Source organism: Rissa tridactyla, chromosome 2 (assembly GCF_028500815.1).
Source record: "Rissa tridactyla isolate bRisTri1 chromosome 2, bRisTri1.patW.cur.20221130, whole genome shotgun sequence".
Lineage (NCBI taxonomy): Eukaryota > Metazoa > Chordata > Aves > Charadriiformes > Laridae > Rissa > Rissa tridactyla.
In genome coordinates, this window is record NC_071467.1 from 154,777,901 (window position 1) to 154,799,459 (window position 21,559).

At 40.8% G+C, this 21,559-nt stretch overlaps 2 protein-coding genes across 4 annotated transcripts in view; one reads left to right on the forward strand and one right to left on the reverse strand.

Annotated features, from left to right (window-relative positions):
• PITRM1 (pitrilysin metallopeptidase 1) overlaps window positions 1–20,439 on the forward strand; it is a 30,288-nt gene extending 9,849 nt beyond the window's left edge. Inside the window, exons 13-27 of the mRNA XM_054192565.1 lie at window positions 4,341–4,475; window positions 6,413–6,551; window positions 7,675–7,791; window positions 8,932–9,064; window positions 9,928–10,048; window positions 10,863–10,939; window positions 11,251–11,416; window positions 11,541–11,641; window positions 12,590–12,710; window positions 13,512–13,583; window positions 14,877–14,989; window positions 15,674–15,799; window positions 17,091–17,236; window positions 18,845–18,947; window positions 19,547–20,439. Of these exons, the coding sequence (XP_054048540.1) occupies window positions 4,341–4,475; window positions 6,413–6,551; window positions 7,675–7,791; window positions 8,932–9,064; window positions 9,928–10,048; window positions 10,863–10,939; window positions 11,251–11,416; window positions 11,541–11,641; window positions 12,590–12,710; window positions 13,512–13,583; window positions 14,877–14,989; window positions 15,674–15,799; window positions 17,091–17,236; window positions 18,845–18,947; window positions 19,547–19,640 (1,764 nt within the window). The 3' untranslated portion in view covers window positions 19,641–20,439. The remainder of the gene's footprint in view (window positions 1–4,340; window positions 4,476–6,412; window positions 6,552–7,674; window positions 7,792–8,931; window positions 9,065–9,927; window positions 10,049–10,862; window positions 10,940–11,250; window positions 11,417–11,540; window positions 11,642–12,589; window positions 12,711–13,511; window positions 13,584–14,876; window positions 14,990–15,673; window positions 15,800–17,090; window positions 17,237–18,844; window positions 18,948–19,546) is intronic.
• A 507-nt stretch (window positions 20,440–20,946) lies between these two features.
• PFKP (phosphofructokinase, platelet) overlaps window positions 20,947–21,559 on the reverse strand; it is a 47,716-nt gene continuing 47,103 nt past the window's right edge. For all 3 annotated transcript variants that reach the window (XM_054192145.1, XM_054192146.1, XM_054192143.1), the window contains one exon: window positions 20,947–21,234. In XM_054192145.1, the coding sequence (XP_054048120.1) occupies window positions 21,081–21,234 (154 nt within the window). In that variant the 3' untranslated portion in view covers window positions 20,947–21,080. The remainder of the gene's footprint in view (window positions 21,235–21,559) is intronic.

A 21,559-nucleotide genomic window follows, 5' to 3' on the forward strand; every position in this document is an offset into this window, starting at 1 on the left:
CACTTCGGAGATCAGGGCCTCCTGCTGCCACTCATTCTCCGGTGTCCTTGTTTCTTTCTGTTCTGCAGCAAATTCAGTTACTTAGCAGTTCTTCTGTTTTGTGTCTTTCAAGTGTTCTATATTCTTCAGCATGAACAGTTCATTCCGTTGGCTTACAAAGTTAGGTAAAGAAGCGGAGCCCTGGATTAACATGAGACTTGTAAATGGGAGAGCACAACCAAGAGCTGTTTCAAATCAGATTGCCGTAGAGTGAAACGGACAAATTGTGGATATTTAATTTCCTGTCATGTGTTGTAGTAGAATCTGGAAAAATGTGCCTGATTTTGGTAGCCAATGCTTTCTAGCATGTTTTCAGATTGTGTGTGTAATTCTCTCTGGTGAAATATTTATGCATATACTTTTTTTTGAATAGTTTTAAGTCTTGAAGTTGATTAAGCTGTTAGGACTCAATTCTAGAACAGAATGCTCTTAATTCTTGCTTTTGCAGACCAGTCATCCAGTGTTCGTTGTTAATGCTCCCCTAGAGGAGGGTTATATTTCAGTTCGTTTCCCTGAGGTCATGTTTTAGAAGTTGACCTTGAAAAGGGCTGAAAAGGATCTAGATATAACTAAAGTAATCATAGAATGGTTTGGATTGGAAGGGACCTTTAAATGTCATCTAGTTCTAACCTCCCTGTCGTGAGCAGAGCCATCTTCACTAGACCAGGTTGCTCCAAGCCCTATCCAACCTGGCCTTGAACACTTCCAATGATGGGGCATCCACAACTTTGTTCCAGTGTCTCACCACCCTCAGAGTAAAGAATTTCTTTTTTATGTCCAATCTAAATCTACCCTCTTTTGTTTTAAAACCGTTGTTCGTTGTTCTGTCAGTACAGGCCTTGGTAGAAAGACTCTCTTACAAGTCCCCTTCATATACTGAAAGGACACAATGTCTCCCCGAAACCTTCTCTTCTCCAGGCTGAACAACCCCACCTCACTCAGACTTCAGGTGGGGTCTCATGAGAATGGAGTGACAGGGGCGAATCGCTTCCCTCAGTGTGCTGGCACGCTTCTTTTGATGCGGTCTAGATACAATTGGCTTTCTGGGCTGCAAGCGTACAATGCGGCTTCATACCCAATTTTTCATCTACCAATATCCCTAAGCCTTTTTCTGCAGGGCTGCTTTCAAACCGTTCATCATCCAGCTTGTACTGATTACTTCGTCGTTGCCCAAGCATAGGTACAGGACTTTGCACTTGGCTTTGTTGAACTTCAGGAGGTTCACATGGGCTTGTTCCTCAAGCCTGTCATAGTTCCTCTGGATGGCATCCCATCCCTCAACTGTATCAACTGCACCGCTCAGCCTGGTGTCATCTGCAAACTTGCTGAGAGTGCATTCTGTCCCACTGTCTGTGTCATTAACAAAGGTATTGAACAGTATCAGTCCCAATACAGACCCCTGAGGGACAGACACTACTTGTTACTGTTTTCCATTTGGATGTTGAGCCATTGACCGCAACTGTTTGGACGCGGCCATCCCGCCAGTTCCTTATCCATCAAATAGTCCATCTGTCAAACACATATGTCTCCAATTTAGCAAGAAGGGTGTTGTGTGGGATTGTGTCAAAGATCTTACAGAAGTCAAGATACAGGACATCAGTTTCTCTTCCCTTATCCACCAGTGCAATCACTCCATTGTAGAATACCATCAGATTAGTCAGGGACGATTTGCCTTTTGTGAAGCCGTGTTGGCTGTCACAGATGACACCATGTAATTTTAAACACTGTGTGGTAAGAATTCTCTAACTTCCATGCTGTATTCCAGTGCTGTGCTAGCTTTACCAATTAGAAGGACTTCCCTCTGTGTGATGTATGACAGGTGAACCATTGGCTGAAGGCTGGGGCTCAAAGAGTTCTAGCAAATGATGTAACGTCTGGCTGGTGGCCAGGCGCTAGTGGTGTTCCCCAGGGCTCAATTTTAGGGCCAGTTCTTTTCAATGTTTTTATCAATGACCTGGACGCAGGAGTTGAGTACGTGCAAAGTACATTTGCTGATGATACTAAATCAGGAGGAGTTGTCAATTGCCTTGAAGGGTAAAGAAGACTTACAGAGAGATCTTGATAGATTGGAGCACTGGGCAATCACAGGCTGTATGAAATTTAACAAGGACAAATGTGGATTCTGACCTGGGACAGTATAATCCTGGATGTACATAAAGACTGAGGGATGAGGCTGGAGTGCAGCCCTGCAAGAAAGGGGTCTGGGAGTGTAAGCTCAACACGAGTCACATAAAGTCAAAAAAAGGCAACTTGCATGAAGGACAGTATAGCTGACTGGTCAAAGGAGGCTATTGTCCCACTACGCTCAGCATTGGTGTGGCCTCACCTTGAGTATTGTGTGCAGTTTTGAGCTCCATGATATAAGAAGGACATAAAAATATTAGAACATGTCCAAAGGAGGGCAGCAAAGATACTGAAAGGACTAGAGGGCATGATTTATGAGGAGCTGCTGAGGGTATTAGGTTTGTTCAGCTTAGAAAAGAGGAGGCTGAGGGGTGACTTCATTGCTATCTAGAACTCCCTCGTGATGGGGAGCGGAGCAGGGGGTGCTGGTCTCTTCTCTCTGGTGTCCGGTAATAGGACATGAGGAAATGGCTTCAAGCTGCGTCAGGGAAGTCCAGGTTGGGTATTAGGAAAAAGTGCTTCATGGAGAGAGTGGCCAAGCACTGGAACAACTCCACAGATGTTCTGGTTTTGGCTGGGATAGAGGAAAATCTGTTCATAGTAGCTTGTATGGGGCTCTGTTTTGGATTCGTGCTGATTACACAGGAATGTGTTAGCTGTTGCTGAGCAGTGTGTACACAGGGCCAAGACCTCTGCTTCTCACTCCTCCAACGAGGTGGCTGGGGGAGCACAAGAAGTTTGGAGGGGACACAGCTGGGACAGCTGACCCCAACTGACCAAAGGGATGTCCCATACCATATGATGCCGTGCTCAGCAATAGAAGCTGGTTGAAGAAGAAGGAAGGGGAGATGTTTGGAGTTAGGGTGTTTGTCTTCGCAAGTAATCATTACGTGGGATGGAGCCCTGCTTTCCTGGAGATGGCTGAACACCTGCCTGCTGATGGGAAGCAGTGAATGAATTCCTTGTTTTGCTTTGCTAGCATTCACAGCTTTTGCCTTACCTATTAAACTGTCTTTATCTTAACCCATGAGTTTTTACTTTTACCCTTCTGATTTTTCCCTCCATCCCACTGTGAGGGCAATGAGCGAGCAGCTGGCTGGGATTGGACCATGACACCAAGGAAGTGGTCATGGCCCCAAGCCTGTCAGTTCAAGAAGCGTTTGGACAACGGTCTTAGATATGTGGTTAAACTTTTAGATTGCTTACTGAGAACCAGCACTGGGTTGTAATGACCCCATGGAAGCCTCAAATAAGGAGTGACTTATTTCAGGAGAGTTAACTGGAGCATATTATAAAAGAATAGTATTCTTGAAAACACATCAGGGAATTTCCACAGAACAGATGATAATAGATATGACTGAAAAAGTCTGGAAGGCTTGTAATACTGCTTGTAATTAAAGAGGTAAGGAAAGAGAAGGTGGTTTTGACAGTTACGATGCATTTGTTTTCTATGTGCTTTTAAGGCTTTTTATTTCAAATGTCTTGGGATTTTTTTTGTTTTGCTTTGTTTCATTTTTCCCCCATTCACACAGAGTAAAAATGAGAAGGTTTTGATATTTTGCCTTGTGGTGTATTTGAAGAACTTTCAACAGCGAATCAAGCAAACTTAATAGTCTCAAACAAGAGAATAAAATTAGGATAAAAATCCTTCCAAAAGAAATATCCTGGGGATATTTCTGGTTATTTAGTATTTTCTTTTCCCCAAAGTCATGTCTATGTTATACGTTTGAGTTACTTCATTACAAATAATTTCATCTGACATATACAATAAATGGATAACTATAATATTTATGTACTACTTTGTCTCTACTGCCTGTGCCTCTTTTTCTTCTTTCTTGGTCTGAAAAATGAATTTATTTTAAATGGGAGAAGGGAAAGAATATTACAATAGATTTCTAGAATATAGATACATGCACTTCTGCAAAAGAAAGAAAAAAAAAAAAGTGATTTGGTCTGATAAAATGAGAGAAAGGAGAGAACAGGGGACAGATGATGACAAGAATACTCTTTTAATCTGAACAAATATTTCAGCTTTTTTTTTCTGCTCCAAATATATTAGAACGACTCATGTCTGCTATTCAAATATAAATGATAAGATGGTTATGGAACTTAGATGCTGTCAGTTATAAAAATTCAGATGGGTTGTCCTGCTTACCTAATTATTCTTTCCCATTCAGTATATTGCCTCCTGCTGGAATCAAGATGGGGATCCCGTGGAGCTTCTGAAGGTTGCAGATAAAGTCTCTCGGTTCAGGCAGTGCCTTAAAGAAAATCCCACATTTCTTCAGGAAAAAGTTAAAACATATTTTAAGGTAGGAAAACTTACAGAAAAATATCTGCAGTACTAATTTTTAAATTATGATTTTTGTATTAAAGATTAAACTGAATGCTATTTTTTCATAACCGTACTGTCTATTTTTAGGTGTAGGTGAACGGCAGCGTTTTTGAATGAAGCGTGTTAATTTTAAGTGGTTGAAGTGAAAACTTTTCAGAACTGGAAAAATCAGCTGGTTAGACATTTGGAAACATGCATATTAGAACATTGATAAAATGCTAATGCTTTATGAACTGTGATGCCTGAAGCTATAAAAGAGCACATAGGTATTTCCTAATGAGAAGCTCAAACGTAGACAATTACAGGCCTAGTTCTGTGTTCCTTAGTGTTGGCATAGCAAGATGTGTCTCGTCTTCCTTGAAAAGACGTTGGTTATAAGTAAGATTGTTCTGTTCGCTGAACTGCTGTCTGAATTTTGCTGTCAGCGCTAATTGCTTTCTGTTCTTTTTCTTGGTTTCCTCTCCGTATGTTCTACTGGAGTTCTTGAAGAAATAAAAACAATAAAGGCATTGAATAGTTCTGAAGCCCTGAATTAGCTAATGCCAGAAAGAAAAAAAAATCCAGTGATAGCAGTGCAAAAGTGGGTTTGAGTTTGGGGTTATTTTTTGGTGTTTTTGTTTTGTTGGTGGGTTTTTGGTTTTGTTTGAGGTTTTTTCCCCCCAAATTGTTGAAGTCGTTTTGAAGGGCAGATCTATTGTAAGTAACTGCCAAGCTGATTTAATAGTGAGTAAATGTTAGTTATCATATACTTAAGGCAACAAAATACAGTAGCATCAATTGAAATCTGTTTTCCTAAAGGCATTATTAGCATCTGGAAGTAGTAGGGGGCTGTTAAGGTTTTGGCTTTTGTAGGGAAGAAATACAGATGCAGTATTTTTGAGAAAGTCCTTTAGTACGCAGTTCTGCTGAGGGCGCTCAGGCAAAAACATGACTCAGTAGGAAGTAATGAGAATAGTTGGATGTTTTTTATATCAAGATTATTACGTTGTACATTGTGCCTAGAGATTAATAAAGAGGGAAGGCCAGGAGCAAAGGAGAGAATGCTGTTCATCCTGTCCATTTTACTATGCCTAGTTAATTTTGCAGTTCCTTCTTCAACTCTGTAGTCAATTAGGTTTCTGTATTATTTCCACATAAGCACAATAGAGATAAACTCATAAAACAGAATCTGATTACATTGTTCCAAATTATTGGCAGTATCTGTCAGTGACAGATGTTGCTTTTTGACTTCTACTTTGAAATGGGCAATTTTTGAGGTCACTATCTTTTGAATAGCCTCACAGTGTTATATAAAATGGAAGCTGCTTGAGTAATTTTGTTATTAAAATTCCACAGTCCGGTATAAACATAGAGAAATTCAACAGCAGTTGTGACACTTGCATAATGCATGGAGTTCTCTGGCAGCAAGGCTGATGTAAAGCATTTCCGAGCAGGATAAGGCATGCATATTTTACATCATATGGGATCTCTGTGCACTCAAGCTTGGACAGGTTGAAAGAGGTGTTTAATGAAACCCTCTTGCATTTAACCAGCTTCCCTATCTTAGAACATTATCCAGATAAAACTTGTGGCATGCTGCTATATAGTGTTATGTACAGTTCTTTAACCTTGATTTAATTAAACTAACGAGTACTGTGTGCTGTTGAGGGATTCTGACTCTATACTAAAATTTCACAGAAGGTTGTTCGTGCTGGTGCTTGTGGTGAGCTGCCTCTCTTCCCCACCCTTGTAGCAGACTGTTTTGTATGAAATAAAGAATTTAAATTGCCTGTTTGTGATACTTTCGATAATATGCTGGGCAAATGGTGCGCAAACTGCTTCTGTCTACTGCTGATGAAGGAATAATCTGAGGCAAAACAGGACAAAGTTGCCCTCAAAATTAATAATGCTTTGTTTTGGGATATATTTCTGCAGGATAATCCGCATAGATTGACTCTGTCAATGAGTCCAGAGGAAGACTACCATAATAAACAAGCAAAAAGGGAAGCAGAAAAGCTGGAAAAAAAGGTCAATGCTCTTTCTGAAGAAGAAAAATCCCAAATCTTTGAAAAAGGTTAACTTGCCTTTTCGTATTCTTATTTCGGTAACTGCTTAAAACCACAGTTTTTTAACTGGTGTTCTGAAGAATATCTTAAATTCTCAGGCACTCTCCAGTATTTGCTCTGAAAGGGATGATTTTTTTTTTTTATTGGAAGCTCATGTATATGTGTAATGGGGCCATGCAGTGTAGTGTTTACACTGCAGTGTATGATTGGTACATTCTATTAGTTTTAACACTCAAAAACAGAATGATCTCCAGTAGGGCAGAATAAAGGAAATTGTCTTAAAATATTGTTCTTCTTATTCCTTCCCATGTTAACTTGTACTAAGTATAAGATAAATTCCACTATTTACCTTGAAGCTGTTTATTTTTGAGCATATGAGGTCTGGTCCATGCTCCTATAAAACTTATTTTGTAATTTTATTTCTTATCTTTTCTACTTAAACAGCCAACTATAAAAATAATCTTGTGTTCAATTTATTCTGGGCAATAGTTTAAGCTTGGAAGCCCTGTGCAGTCGTCGAAATTTGTGAAAACAGTGATCTAGTCACAGAAATCCTCCAAAAGAGTGGAGTTAATCTTCTGAAGCTTTAGTACTAGGCAGGGGATAGGGGAGCAGAAAATCAGATGAGGCTTTCTACTTGCAGAGATAAACTGGAGAGTACTTAGAGGCGACCAGCTAGAATCTCAAAGAGGCTGAAACGTAAAATTAAACACAGCAACTTAGCTGCATCAGTGTACTGACAGAGAACTTGAGTAAGAACTGGGGGGGGGAATGGGTTCGAAAGAAGTGTCTTACCTGCAAGGTCTGGGTTGCCTGAGTTGGTGTTCGCGAAGCTGGGTGACGGGACAGGCCGGCAGATGCCACTTTGTCAGGGTTTAAATTGCATGTTACTGTAAACAGGATGTGAAGGGGGGATTGGAAAGAGAATTTACAAAGACACAGTGTTCTGTTTGTCGTTGCCACGTGATAATCTGCAGAATTTGTTTCAGTAAAATATTTGAAAGAACGGTTGATAGAAAATGCTAAACTTAAATGCTTGTGTTTTTCTGATCTGTGTCACCTCAACAGGTTTAAACAGTACTTTCACTAAAAGCTGGAAATGACAAACTGGTATTCTGCTCTCCTTACTAGGTTTGGAATTAATTGCTCTTCAAAGCAAACCTCAGGATACCTCTTGTCTCCCAGCTCTAAAAGTGTCTGACATTGAGCCCAAAATCCCGTTCACTGTGTTGGAGACAACACTCGCAGGTTGGTGTAACCACTATTTCGTCCTCAAAAGAGTAACACTTGGATTATTATCTAGCTGCTTGCCCAGCTGTTGCTCTTTTTTGTTCTTTACAAAGTGTATGTACTCTGTTGTCAATAGTTTTGGTTCTTTGCCTCTAGTCCACCATCTACCACCTCTGCTGTAGACAGTTTGCAGTGGATCTGCAGATGCTTCTTGCCACCGCCTCAGAGGGGCGATGTGGGGCTGTTGTGAGGTGGAACCAGCCACCCGCCCTTCCCGGAGCTCTGGAGCAGCGCTCCTGGTGCCGGCTCCCTGCTGCCAGCTCACTCACCGCCTGCGCTGCCCTGCCGTCAGAGGAGTCTCTGGGTGCCGAGCTCCACTGCTCTTGAGCAATCTCCCCGCTTTGCAAAGGCTTATCCAGGGTGCAGCACTCTGGGCAGCTTGTGCAGAGAGCCTTCCTTGCTGCCCTCCCTTCCTACCTGGTTTTTATGGAATGTGATGTACAGGAGCCATAGAAAAAAAAAAAAGTCATCCTTCATAACTTCAGTGCAAATTTCTCTCCCATGGATTGACAGGAAAGAAGAAATTGTAGTTCTCAATTTTGATACAGTTCTGTCAAAATCTTGCAGATATTACTGCTCTGCTGTGTATTTCTAACAGATGCTTTCCTGCAAGAATTGCCAGCAAGTGTCAAGTACTGTATAATTTTGATAATAAAATGGCCTGGTTTTGTGAAAATTCTAATGTTTATATTCTGATGCCTTGGTGTAGAAGAGAACGTATAGTGCAGGAACCTACTTTCCTCAACTTTTGAGGTGGTGAAGGCAAAAAATAAGGAAGAACAACTTCTTAAGTTGTTCAGAAACAAATTACCATTCCTTTATTTGAATGTTACCTCTAAAATGTGGCCCCTGTCAACAGAATTCTCTCATCAAATTGCCCAGGTATCCTACCTACCATAGAGAGAAACAATAAAACCCCTTCAGTCCAGTGTTCAGTTCAATGTGCAAAGTTTAAACACGAAGTGGCTCTGAAGTGCCAAAAGAAAATAACTCTTAATATTAAGTTCTTGTAAGAAATTGTTTTTATTTTGTGTGTTTATAGTAGGAAGCTGTTGGTTGTTCTTTCCCTTTTTTTTTATATATTTTTTTTATCCCTAGCTGATGAAGTTCCTGTCCAGTACTGTGCTCAGCCAACCAACGGGGTGGTTTATTTCAGAGCTGTTTCCAGCTTGAACACGCTTCCCGAGGAGCTCAAACCATACGTGCCGCTTTTCTGCAATGTCATTACAAAGTGAGAGGTTTACTTTCTTAGAAGCTAAAGCAATAAGATGTAATGCAGCTCACTGAAATAATACTGGTTTTAATAACTTCAGCAACTGTTCTTATAGAAGGGAAATGCTGATAAGTTAGTGTCCTGCAGAAATGATGGTCTTCCCTCTTCCCTGCAGCTTTCCCCTTCTCCAGCAGCCTCTGCATTGCCTTGTTCCCCAGTGTCATAGAATCACAGAATGTGTTGGGTTGGAAGGGACCTTTAAAGGCCATCTAGTCCAACCCCCCTGCAGTGAGCAGGGACATCTTCAACTAGATCAGGTTGCTCAGAGCCTCATCAAGCCTGGCCTTGAATGTCTCCAGAGATGGCGCCTCCACCACCTCTCGGGGCAACCTGTTCCATCAACATAAGCGTTCCCTGAACAGATTGGGAAATTGGTATAAATGAAAAAAAGCCTAGCAGAAATTAAAATTTTCACTTGGATAGATTTTTGGTCTGATTTCACCATGGGGTCACAGGAACACTGACCCCATCACAGGGGAGAGAGTGGCACAGGGCAGAACAAGTCACTGGGCTGGGAGGAATCTATTCTTTTTATTGGTGATAACAGTTTATGTGGTGTTATTACTGTAGTTTCATATGGTAGCAAGCCTGTACAGAAAGCACGCTCTGTAATACACCATTTTGAATTAACAGGTTGCTTCAATTGAAAAGCTTGGCATATTAATTTTTTCCTTCATAAGGTTTGAAGTATTATGTTTGCTTCATAACACCCCAAATTGTTTGGTTGTGAGAGTAGTATTGGCCTAAACAGTCTCCCTTGCAATGGATCCTGGTTTTGGCGTACATTGCAGATGGAAATAAATCTCTATTGTTTTTCACAGAATGGGATGTGGAGCCCTTGATTACAGGGAACAAGCCCAGAAAATAGAGCTAAAAACAGGTGGTATGTCTGTCAGCCCACATATCATTCCGGATGATTCACACTTGGATGTGTATGAGCAGGTAAATTCATCATAAACTTCAAGACGTTACATTTGTAATAACAGCTCTGTAGTTACGGGTCAGTCAGGGCTTCCAGGTAGAGGGTCAGCTCACAGGCATTGAAAATTTAGCGTATAAAAGGACTTGTGCCTTTTTGCGTAAGATATACATTTGACAGTTACAGTAACTTAGTGTTTTGTTTTAAGGGGAGTACTTCACGTGGTTATGCATTTTAAGGCAATCCTTCACTAGCATCTGTCGCCATGTTTTTGAGCGCTGCAAAAAGACTTTGGAAGCAGAGGGTAGAGGACAGAATGGTACAGTGTTATACATTGAGATGGCTGTTGACCTGCGTGCGTCACTGTTAACGTGGTTCAGAACCATGGAAGGTTTGCAGGATCATTAGATCTTTTTATTGGTCGCAGCAGTCCTAGCAATATCCTCTTAAGATTTTTTTCAGACTTGCTGGTATCTGCTGCTGTGGTTTGCTTTCTGTGGATCCTGGAGTTGAATTAGGGAGACTCCTTAGCAGAAAAGGTGCTGCGTCAGAACAGTTTTATTTGTACATCATGTGAAAAATCAGAAATTCTGTTTCTGAACTGCTGCTTACTGTTGAGAAGGAGGGATTGACAGGCTTGCTTTGTGTAAAGAACAACCACATTTCACGTCTGCTCTGATTTTAGTAGCACAGACTGCATTAAAGTGGTTTTGTGATGTGTAGCATTAGGTTGGCATCATTGCATCACTTTCATAAAAAGTTACTGTGCATTTCTCAGGCCATTGTTTTGGTTGTCTTGTGTGAAGGGTTTTTTTTGTGTTTTGTTTTTTCCTTCAGGGTGTGCTCTTTTCATCTCTATGCTTGGATAGAAATCTGCCAGACATGATGCATTTATGGAGTGAAATATTTAACAAGTACAGTACATTGTGTTTCATTTGTTTGTGTTTTTGCATGTGTCTCGAGGTTCTCTCTTTTCCCTCTTCCTCCAGACATTCTCTTCTTGGAGATCCTACTTTGGGATTTCTTTTTGTAACTGTATATTTGAATGGCTCCCAGTTTCTAACCTAAGTATTCCATCATTTGCATAAATAGATAGTGGATTAAATGGAGAACCAACAGTCTAAAAGCTCTTTGTTGAACTTGGGATGATGAATGATTCAGTATGATAAATTCCATCGGTGTGCTTTTATATGAGACCTAGAGACCCGCTTCTACGCTTTTTCAGCCCCCGGTTTGAGGAGGAAGAACATTTCAGAGTGCTGGTTAAGAAGACTGCCCAGGAGCTGTCAAACGGGATTCCAGATTGCGGGCATTTATATGCCTCTATTAGAGCCAGCAAAAACCTTACGCCTTTGGGAGAACTGCAAGAAATGTTCAGCGGGATGGATCAGGTGAAACACTAATGGCATCCTTCAGCGAGGCCCAAATCCTCCACTTTGGAATTACAGCGCTCCTTTTTGCCAGTTCTTTCTATTGGATTAATGTGTTGTCTTTCTGCCTTCCTTTCCTGCGCAGGTGAAGTTGATGAAGAGAATTGCAGAAATGTCCGATATTAAACCAATACTACGGAAACTACCACGCATTAAGAAGTATTTATTAAATAGTGACAACATCAGGTGAGTTCCAGATAAAAACAAAAGGGGTGTTTTGATAAAGAGAGGCCACGGCCTGTGAGCGTGTGTTTCTCAGGGTGCTTGGTCAAGTGCTGGGGTCTGTGGAAAAACTACAAAAATGTTGTTAGTTTAAATTCTGCTTGCTTACAAAGTGGTAGCTCTGGCTTATTTTGTTCATTTTTTAACAGGTCTGAGAAACTTAGGGCAAATTTCATGTGTAACTATTGTACGAAAAGTGTGTAAATGGCCTATAGGATTTTAGAGAAATACTCAAAATTCTGCTTTTTTATTTTTCCTTAAAGGTGCCCAGGAGACAAATACTGTTACATTGTATTGTAACAGTAGAGTCCAATTTGTGCGGGATTTTTTTTATCCTAAAAGGAAAAGAATGACATTCTGAAGTCTACTTTATGCATATAATGGAAAAAGTAAGAGAGCACTTTAAGATGTTTAGTGTCAGGCATGTTACTTCCAAAAATAAGTCCATATGAAGTGACAGAAGTTGCAAAGTTTTATTTTGCAAAGCATGAACCGATACATAAAATTGTAGAAGTATCTATACTGCTCAAAACTGTGGTAGGTCTGCCTGTAAAGAGAGAATATAGAGGAAATTAGTTTATTTATGAGACACTTATATTTTGCAAAACTGATGTAGTCCTGTCCTGTGCGCAGAAGTGTCCTGCGACAGCTACTGCTAAAGTCTGGGTCTGAGGGTGTTTTTGAACAAGCAAAAGAAAAGCAATTGGACTGTGACTTTTTTTTTTTTGGCATATCAAATGATGGATTTATGAGTATTTTGCTTTTTGCTGTGATAATGATTATCAGTGACTGCAGATCTAATATTCTCGTGATTTTATAGAAAATGTTTAGGAAGACAAAGTGGTGCAAATCATAAAGGGCTGTCCGAAAACACAAAAATGTACTTAAAAACTTGATATGTATTTTTAACAGATGTTCAGTGAATGCAGCACCTCAACAGATACCAGAAGCATCTAAAGAAGTAGAGAAATTTTTGAAGGGCATAGCTAGAAGTAAAAAAGAGAGAAAACCTATTCGTCCCCATGTGATTGAGGTAAGAAATTCCTTCATTTGTGACTGGGGCATCAAATGCAGTGGGATTTGTTCTTGTATAAAGAGCACTGCGTAATCGGGAGCAGGTCGTTTGAACTTGGATACTGTATCCATACAAAGATGTCTGGAGAAATTTGCTCCAGTCAGCTCTGTGCTAAGCTGCTGTCTGTGTGTTTTGCTACAGAGGCTGTCTTCAGCTCGGTAAAATAGGCCATAGTAATCCTGTAGATCAGCTGTTAAGCCTCGCCCTGAGGTTACTGCTTTTGCGTGGGATGTGGAAAAAGAAATTCTTACTTTCTCTGTCACATAAAACTGTAATTTTTTAGCTAAGCTTTACTTGAAATGTTGGCCAAAAGAAAATAGGGCACGATGTGCAGTTCCTCAGCTGCGTAGGCATTTGAGCGGTTATCTGGTGTTCAGGACATTTGGCACAAAATGTGCTTGGCTCAATGGAGTTGACAAAGAATCTGCTGTCAATATGCAGATCTCTCTTAATTTCTCATGAGACTGGAATAAGCTCGCAGTTCCCTGCCCATGAGGGAAATGAGTTTGAAATTTTATGGGCCTCATGTAATCTCTGTCTTGGTGTCTTTCCGTGCCAAATTACTCTTGAAAGGAAATGTATTTGGCATTTGCTTAGAGATTCAGATATAAAGAAGTAATCGAGTAACTTGCTTATGTTTGTGAACACAAGGTCTGATGGTGGTTTCAAAGAGGTTTGACGGGTAGGGCGTTGCATCTGTAGTATTATTAGTCTAAATTGTTGAATCATTTTTTAATATGAGGGCTGGGTCTCTTGTAGAAATCTTCGGAAGTCAAACCCATGGGAAGTGAAATGCTTACTGGTTTGCAGATCACAAGGAAACTAGTAAATGTAAGTACATCATTGGTTGGGGTATTGGTATTACAGGGCTGCAGTGGTCTCTCTTAAGCTGTTACAGATTCTCTCGCTGTTTAGAAGCTCCAACACACCAAACATAGCGTGCCCTTCAGTTCCACCCTCTGACTGCCTTCTTAATCCCTCTGTGTCATCCTCTTTGTCATCATCCCTTTGGCTCTGGTGTGATCATTTAGCTAACTCCACGTCGTGCATGCAGGCAAATATCTGCCGGTGCTGTCTCTTGTAAGTGATGCTCACTTTATTTTTAACCTGGTTTCTTTCAGAACCAGGCTTGTGCAGTGTCATTCCTGGTTAGTCCCTTCCTTTTCTTCCTCTCCCTTCCTAAAGGATTCTGAATGTGAATTGCACCCGACGCAAGAGCATCAGTGACAATTAAGTAAAAATGAAAGTCTGTATTTGGCTACAGGAGGGAAAAAGAGTTTAGCATTCCGTGAGCTCTCCTTTGATAAGGTGGCAGAGAGATCTTAGCCCACGCTTTCGCTTGCTCGCCAGGGATGTATGCGCTGCTGGGCTTGGGCCGACCAGCCAGAGATGTGTGAGGGGCTGGGGATCGCGTCTCTGAAGTTGAGAGCAGCTTGGGCGTATTGAAATGGGGTCATAAAAGCTATTGGAGGTGTGTAAGGCTCTGCTCTTGCTTCAGTAAGCACACAAGCAGGTCTATGTGCGAAAGAGGCCAAGAAGTGAGTGCCACGGAGGCCTGGAGACATGAAGAGGACTGGAAGTTTTCAAGCAGGGATGTAAGGAAGAATCAAGTTTATTGCAGGAGGTGTTTGAGCAGAAATTCATATAGCTGCTGCTGTTGATAATAGTTTGCATTTTTTTATGGGTTTCAGTTTCTGTATCTGGTTTCAATATCTAAAATTGTGTAGGTGGACTGTATGTATGGTGTGTTGACCGTGCGCTTATGTGGACAGACATAGAAGTGGAGAGTTACGAATACTTGGTTCAACCAGAGTAAAGCCACGGTAGCGGAGGCATGCCAGTCAGCTCTGGTAATAACGCCAGGCCTGCACAGTCGAGAAGCCGGTGTGCGAGGGTGGGTAGCTGATGCAGATAGTCCGTGTACTTCAGTTTCCCAGGGCAATCCTGTGGACTGGATTGCTAATATGGGCACAAGCGAAATGTCAGTGATTGCAGTGTAGGACAAGCGGCAGCTTTAGCATTTGTGTGTTTGGCAGAATTTCATAGTTCTCAAAAACCCCTGAGTTCTCAAATGGATAAATTGTTTCATCTGTGCTAACTGACAATAATACGTTTTTCTCTTAGGATCCTACTTTCAAACCATGCCAGATGAAGACCCATTTTGTACTTCCCTTCCCAGTGAACTATATTGGGGAATGCATTCGAACAGTCCCCTACGCCACTGCAGACTACGCAAGGTGGGAAACAGCATCAGCAGGGAGCTTCTCTGTATGCTGTGTAGCACAAAACAAAATCATAGAATCATAGAGTGGTTTGGGTTGGAAGGGACCTTAAAGGTCATCATGTATCAACCCCCCTGCCCTCGGCAGGGACACCTGCCGCTAGACCAGGCTGCTCAAAGCCACGTCCAGCCTGGAAAAGTGGAACAAATGGAAAGCGTTAGGCTGACCGCAGAAAATAGAGTATCGATAGAAAATGCTTTGCAGTGCATTTGTCACAAATTCTTTACGGAGCGAGCTTTGCATGGCTAGGTCCAGAAACGCCCTGTGTTAGTAAATGCTGAGATGAAGTAATGAGGGGCTGCCGTCCTCTAACTTCCAAATAAACAGCCCTGCCTGCTTGGATGGGTCCGAGTTGACAATCCTATTTCAGGTAACAAAGCTTAGGAGGCTGCTCTCATATTTCGTTAAAGTGAAATAAATGGAAATAGCCAAGGAATATTCCAAAGCAGTGTCACTCTTACAATGATGTCGCGTTATTCAGCTGTTATTAAATACTGAGTATTGTTATTGTTACTGTTGTAGCTTACAAGAAGCAATGCATTGCAAATGGGGATCTTTGGGAACTTTAGAGGAAGCTGAGAATATTACGGTTGTCCAATTCATTTAACGTCTTTGCTGTTGATATTTCTCTCATTACAGCCTTCGAATTCTTGCACGGTTGATGACAGCTAAATTCCTCCATAGAGAAATCAGAGAGAAAGGAGGGGCTTATGGCGGAGGTGCTAAACTTAGCCACAACGGCATATTCACTTTCTACTCCTACAGGTAACAGTGGGGTCATTCTTTCCTGTTCATGTCTTGAGGGGCTGCTGACTGCACTTACATGTATCTTTTTTTGACTTAGTTGTAGCACTCTTTCACGATCAAGTGAAATAAAAAGAATGTTGAATCACAAGGAGTGATTCAGTGCTGATGATGTTCAGATTAGTTGCTTAAGGCATCAGAGTTTTGTTGATGAACACGTCCTTGCTGTCTCTGGTTTCTGTCCTTGGGAAAGCCTAACTTATTGCTGCTGGTAGCAACCGTTGTTGCCTCTCTGTACTTAGGTGTTTACTCTCTCGGTACCACATTTTTGTAAAACTTGCACTGTCTTGTTTCCTGCTGGGTTGAGGAGGCCCTAAAAAAGGGAATTCACGACTATTCTGAATTTGAAACCAGGAGTAGAATGGTGTTGTTCCCTAAGGTTTGAAAATGCGCAGCTTCCTTCGGTGACTGTGGCTGCAATCATCAGAGGTTCGGCAGAAAGCATTGCTGGTGAAGAGCTACAACTGCTTTCTCTTTCTTTTCTTTTCCCCTTTTTTGCCGGTCCAGAACAGTTACCTTCCATTGGTGTTACCAAAGCACTTTCAGATGAAATTTGAACTGGAGGTATTAAAGACTAGTTTTAATCCCCACTAGAAATGTTCCGCGGGTGGAGTCCTGGCTGAAGTCGTTTCGCTGGGCTGAAGGCAGCGCAGCACACCACTCGGTCGGGATTCCTAGCTAAAATTTGAGCAGCCTTGCCTCTCTGTGAAGCTTCAACATGGTGGGACTTGTCCTGGTTCATATTTCACTAGTTGTGAACCTGTTGCACCTGTTTAACAGAGAGCAGGAACAGGTGTAGCAGGAACCAGAACTGAGAGAAGATACGGCGTATCGTACGTATTACTGCTGTTGATATTAATGGCAGTTATGCTTACTAAGCTGTTGCAGCGAATTGATAGTGCATTGTAAACAGTGCTGGTTTACCATCTTTTTAAATACCAGTTCTCTACGCACTGCCTTGGGAATGCTTTTAGGCAACTGAACTTGCTGCATTTTTGTATCTAAAATTCAAAATATGCCGGGGTTTGTAACACTTCTTTCTTCTGGAGAAAAAAAAAAAACAAAAAACAAACCCCAAACCTCTTTTTGTAATCAAAAAAGGAAGTTTATCATTTGGTTTAATCCCCATGTGTGTATGTTTGTGTGATGCATAGTAAACGATGAATGAAATGAGAACAAAGCAATTGCAGTATTTCATTTTGTAAGACTAAAGTAATTAATTTTACTTTTTTTTCTTTTTTTTCTTTCTAAGAGACCCAAATTCACTAGACACCTTGAAAACATTTGAAAAAGCGGTCGAATGGGCCAAGTCTGGAGAATTCACACAAGAAGATATCAATGAAGCTAAGCTGGCGGTATTTGCTGCTGTAGATGCACCAATAGCTCCTTCAGATAAAGGTATATCTTCACCGGCCTCCCAGCACTGCCAGTATTTATTTATTTTTTTATTTCAGTTTAAAGGGAAGAAAATAGTTTGCTAAACTGTATCAGATGATAAGATTTGTACTTGGCAGATGTAAGACAATGGCAGTTTCAACGAAGCGGTCAAGTCCTGTTGCTCCCATTCATAAATGCCCCACGCATTCAGTCTCTCAGCGGAAGCGTTTGTACTCGTACTGCTCCGTGACGGCAGGTGAACACAGCTGGGAGATGGAGGTAGATTAAAGAAACAATTTTCGACTTGGAAAGGGCATTAAATGCAAGGAAATAAGAAGAAATATTGGTCTTCTGATTGAAAAAGAATTGAAGGATTATTTTTCTGACACAAGTATGCATAGTGACTATGCATGTCACTAACTTTTTGTGCATTACTCTTTTTTGAAGAAGTTAAAGCATGAAAGCCTGTCTGCTGCGGTGGAGGGTGTTATCTTCTTTACATATCTGCATATTTAATGATGCCTGGTAGTACCTTCACAGCTTTTCAGTTTGCTCAACCATGGCTTTGCTTTTCTGGCTTTTCCCTCCCTCCCCCATTCTCAGCTTAATTTCAATGCAAAATTTGCTAAGTTAGAATACATTCCTTTCCTACACATAAAGGAATTGTGTTAAAATTAACATTATTTTAATATGTACTTGTCTTAACACTAGCTTATTAAACAAGAAAACTTAAAATGCAGCTGACTTTCAGCTTGGTTTTGGTCTGGGCAATTAAAAAAAAGAAGTGATCTATTTTAGGTGCATATGAGTGAAATGTTTGCATATTGAATGTTGGTATTTGTGAGAGTAATGATTTACATTCTTTGATATTTGAACACACATCTTAATGGAGCTGTGGCAAATCTAGTGAAACGCAGAATAGAAGACGACTGTTCACCAGGCTTGGAAGCTGTAGCAGAGAGAATCCCTGTCCCTTCACTACTGGCGTTTTGATCATTGGCCCCACATAAGGACTTGAGCTACTTGACCTAACTCTGAAGTCAGCCCTGCCTCGGGCAGGAGCTTGGACTAGTTGACAGATGTCCTCCCAAGTCACTTTTATTAAATGTATTTTTTATTTTCCTATAGTTATTTTGGAGTTCTCTGGTTGTTCATGGACCTATAATATTAATTTTAATATTATCATTGAAATACTGTCGGCAAATATTCCAATAAAAAGGTGATCAAACCTTTGTCTTGTACGTATACTACAACTCATTGCAAATTTTAGGAGTTTGTTGTTATAAACCACAATAAAAATACAAGCTTCATGAAATGCAGTTCAGCTACAATGTTAGAAAGTACTGAGACTCTTTAGCATGAAGGATGTTTAGGGTATTTTAGGTTTTCTGGACCACCATTATGTTTAGATTTTTGACAAACTTACTCAGTTGCCAGGATAGAATATGAATCATTTGTTTGGGGTTTTTTTCTGAAATAGGGAACTCTTACTACCTCAGAAAATGAATTTGTCCAGTTCTAACCTTCGATATTTGATGTACAGTTACTTGCACTCGTTCATGCACTGGGTTGTAACTGAGATTCCAGTACACCAATGCAGTACACGGTTTTGTTTGCTTTTTCTCCTAGGAATGGATCATTTCTTATATGGCATTTCAGATGAAATGAAGCAGTCACACAGAGAACAACTTTTTGCTGTCAACAGTGGTAACCTGGTTGATGTATCAAACAAGTAAGTCTGTGCTCAACTTAGGAAAATGTTTAATTGAAAAATAAAATCAAACCTAATTTGAAGAAGAAAACAGTTTGTGAAAGTTGTCATAATAAAGTCCTTGGATTTCTTTCCTGGCCTTTTGTACTGCTTTCACTATGTGCTTTTGTAACGTAGAGACAGAGATGTTAATTATATCCTGCTGCTTGCATTTTAGCAGATTAACTCCCTCCTATATTCCGAGTTTGTGGGAAGATTGTTTTACTTTTGAAGGGTCCACAAACTGTCTGGAGAAAGAGTAGGCTCAGAGATCCAGCTCCTGGCTCTATCAGCTGGTTCTTCTAGACGCGTAACATGTTGTGTTTCTTCAGGCTTCTGAATTCCACTTAAGAATTCCATTACTGAAGAACAGGAGGAGATAGGCTAGTTAGGGCTCTGCTCTGTTGTATTTTTGATGACTGGGAAAAAACACGAAATCCAACAGATGCTGTAAAAGCAGACAATGGGTACGCATCAAACAGCTCTTGTTCCTGAGATGGGAATAGTTTTAACTTGTATCGCAGAGTTATGGATAACGGAATGCAGCGGCTTCTCATTTGTTTCTGTTTTTTTTCTTGCAGGTATCTTGCAGTTGGGAAGAGCACTCGTGGTCAAGCTGTACTTGGCCCAGAAAATGCAGATATCACCAAAGATCCCTCCTGGGTCAAACGATGAATTGCTGCTGAACATCCAAGCTAACACAAACCAAGCCCATCTGTGTGACTATATCATGAGGTTTTTTTGTAGTAAATTTTAACTGTGCTATGGTCCAACTTAAACGTTCATTGCTGCTTATAACAGTGTCCAACAAACCAGTTAAAAGCCTTCCTCCTTCAAATAGGGTGAAAAAATTTCTAACCATGCCATATTTAAGAGCAAGAATGATTTGCTCTGTTATGGCAAAGACAGACCTTAATATTTTACTGAAGACTCACTCCTCCAATCACCTATGAATACTATATAAATTAAATATTTTTTTATATGTAAAACTCTAGATTTCTAAATGGCGTTTGTTTGAAATGGTGTCTGCTGTTGGATGTATAAAAACTGCCTCTCCTACTGACAGATTTCATTCTCTGGTGTGATAATTCCAGCTTCCTTTGTGTAAGCCACCTCCAGGCAGAGCTTTGTGACAGGCCCTTCCTCCTCCCATTATGCCAAGTTTGCAGGTGACTGCAGTCAGTGTACGGGGTATTTGAAGTTCAACTTATCTTGCCCATTTGGGCAACATTCAGTCCTATTTTGATATGACAGTCCCAGTTTTTAACTTTTTGTCAAGGTCCAGTTAACAGATAAGCTGGCACGAGGAAACATCATTATGGTGTTTGTCAGCCTAATATCAATTTTACCATTTTTCATCGTTATGGGGTGGTTTTTTTAATAGTCTTGAAGAAGCTGAGAGAAAGGAAACATGAAACAAGGAGCAGGCTCTACCCTTCTGAATCTCAAGTTGTTAAACCTCTTTCCCCCCCCGCCCAACCCACCCCCCCGAAAAATAGTTTTATCAATCAATCATCCCTGTACAAGGAGAACGGACTCAGAGTTCTAGCCCAATCCTGAAGAAGCAACACAAACCAGCCTCCCCTGCTCTGAATATTTCCTGCATGGTTTGGGAAAGAAAAGGGCAGTGGCTTTGTTTCCTTCACTGGAGTGTATAGAGAATCCTTCATGAAGGGTTGTTCCCCCAGTGATTTAAAAGCAGGTGAATACAACTTGTGACAAGTCAATTGCGATGTTTGCAACAGTACTTTATTTCACTTCAGATACATTAAGCACATCCTGTAACTCAACACAAAGCTAGCCATCTACACTTATTTTTGGGTGTAAGTACTCCGGAACAAAGTGCAGCAGATGAGTAACTTACAGAGTGCATAGAACGACGGGTGTTGCACTTTCTGTTAAAGGGCAGGATCAGTAAATGGTGCTCACCTATTAGATGCTAGGGTTTGTTTCAAACATAACACAAGTACAGGACAAAATCTGTGACATCTGAATGTCTTGTTTCACATAAAGTGCTGGTACAATAATTTAAATGTTACAAAACAAAGCTGTAACGATTCTAAAGCATTGTTACTCACAATGTGCATCTATTACAAGAATCTAAACGTGATGTCTTTAGATGGCTCCGGTTTCTGCTTCCTTTGGGCTGTGCATAGCAACATGCTCCAGCTGTCCTGAATCGGAAACATCGTAACTGGTCTTGTACTTGGCCAGGATTTTCATCAGTGGTCGCAGCTTCAGCCACCATTGCTCCTTGGGAATCCTGTGTCTGTGGGAGAGGTGTGGTGGGGAAGAAAAGATAGTTATTTACTTGCGTTATTTACTATGACAAACACAGTGTGTAGGTCATTTGACAACACTGAGGGCAATGGCCTTCCTTATAAATAGGATGAGATACTGACATTTGCGGTGGGATGGAAACGCTGACCCAACATTGGGAGAAATAAGGACAGAATACTGGAGAAACTAATAGATCTTATTAGAAAGATGTTCTTTATAGGTAAGTATAATACCAAACTGGGTGCAAAAATGCTGCCCCACTAAACTGGACCAGAAGTAAAGTAACTCCAGGCATTAGAGCAAAGCCAGTTATG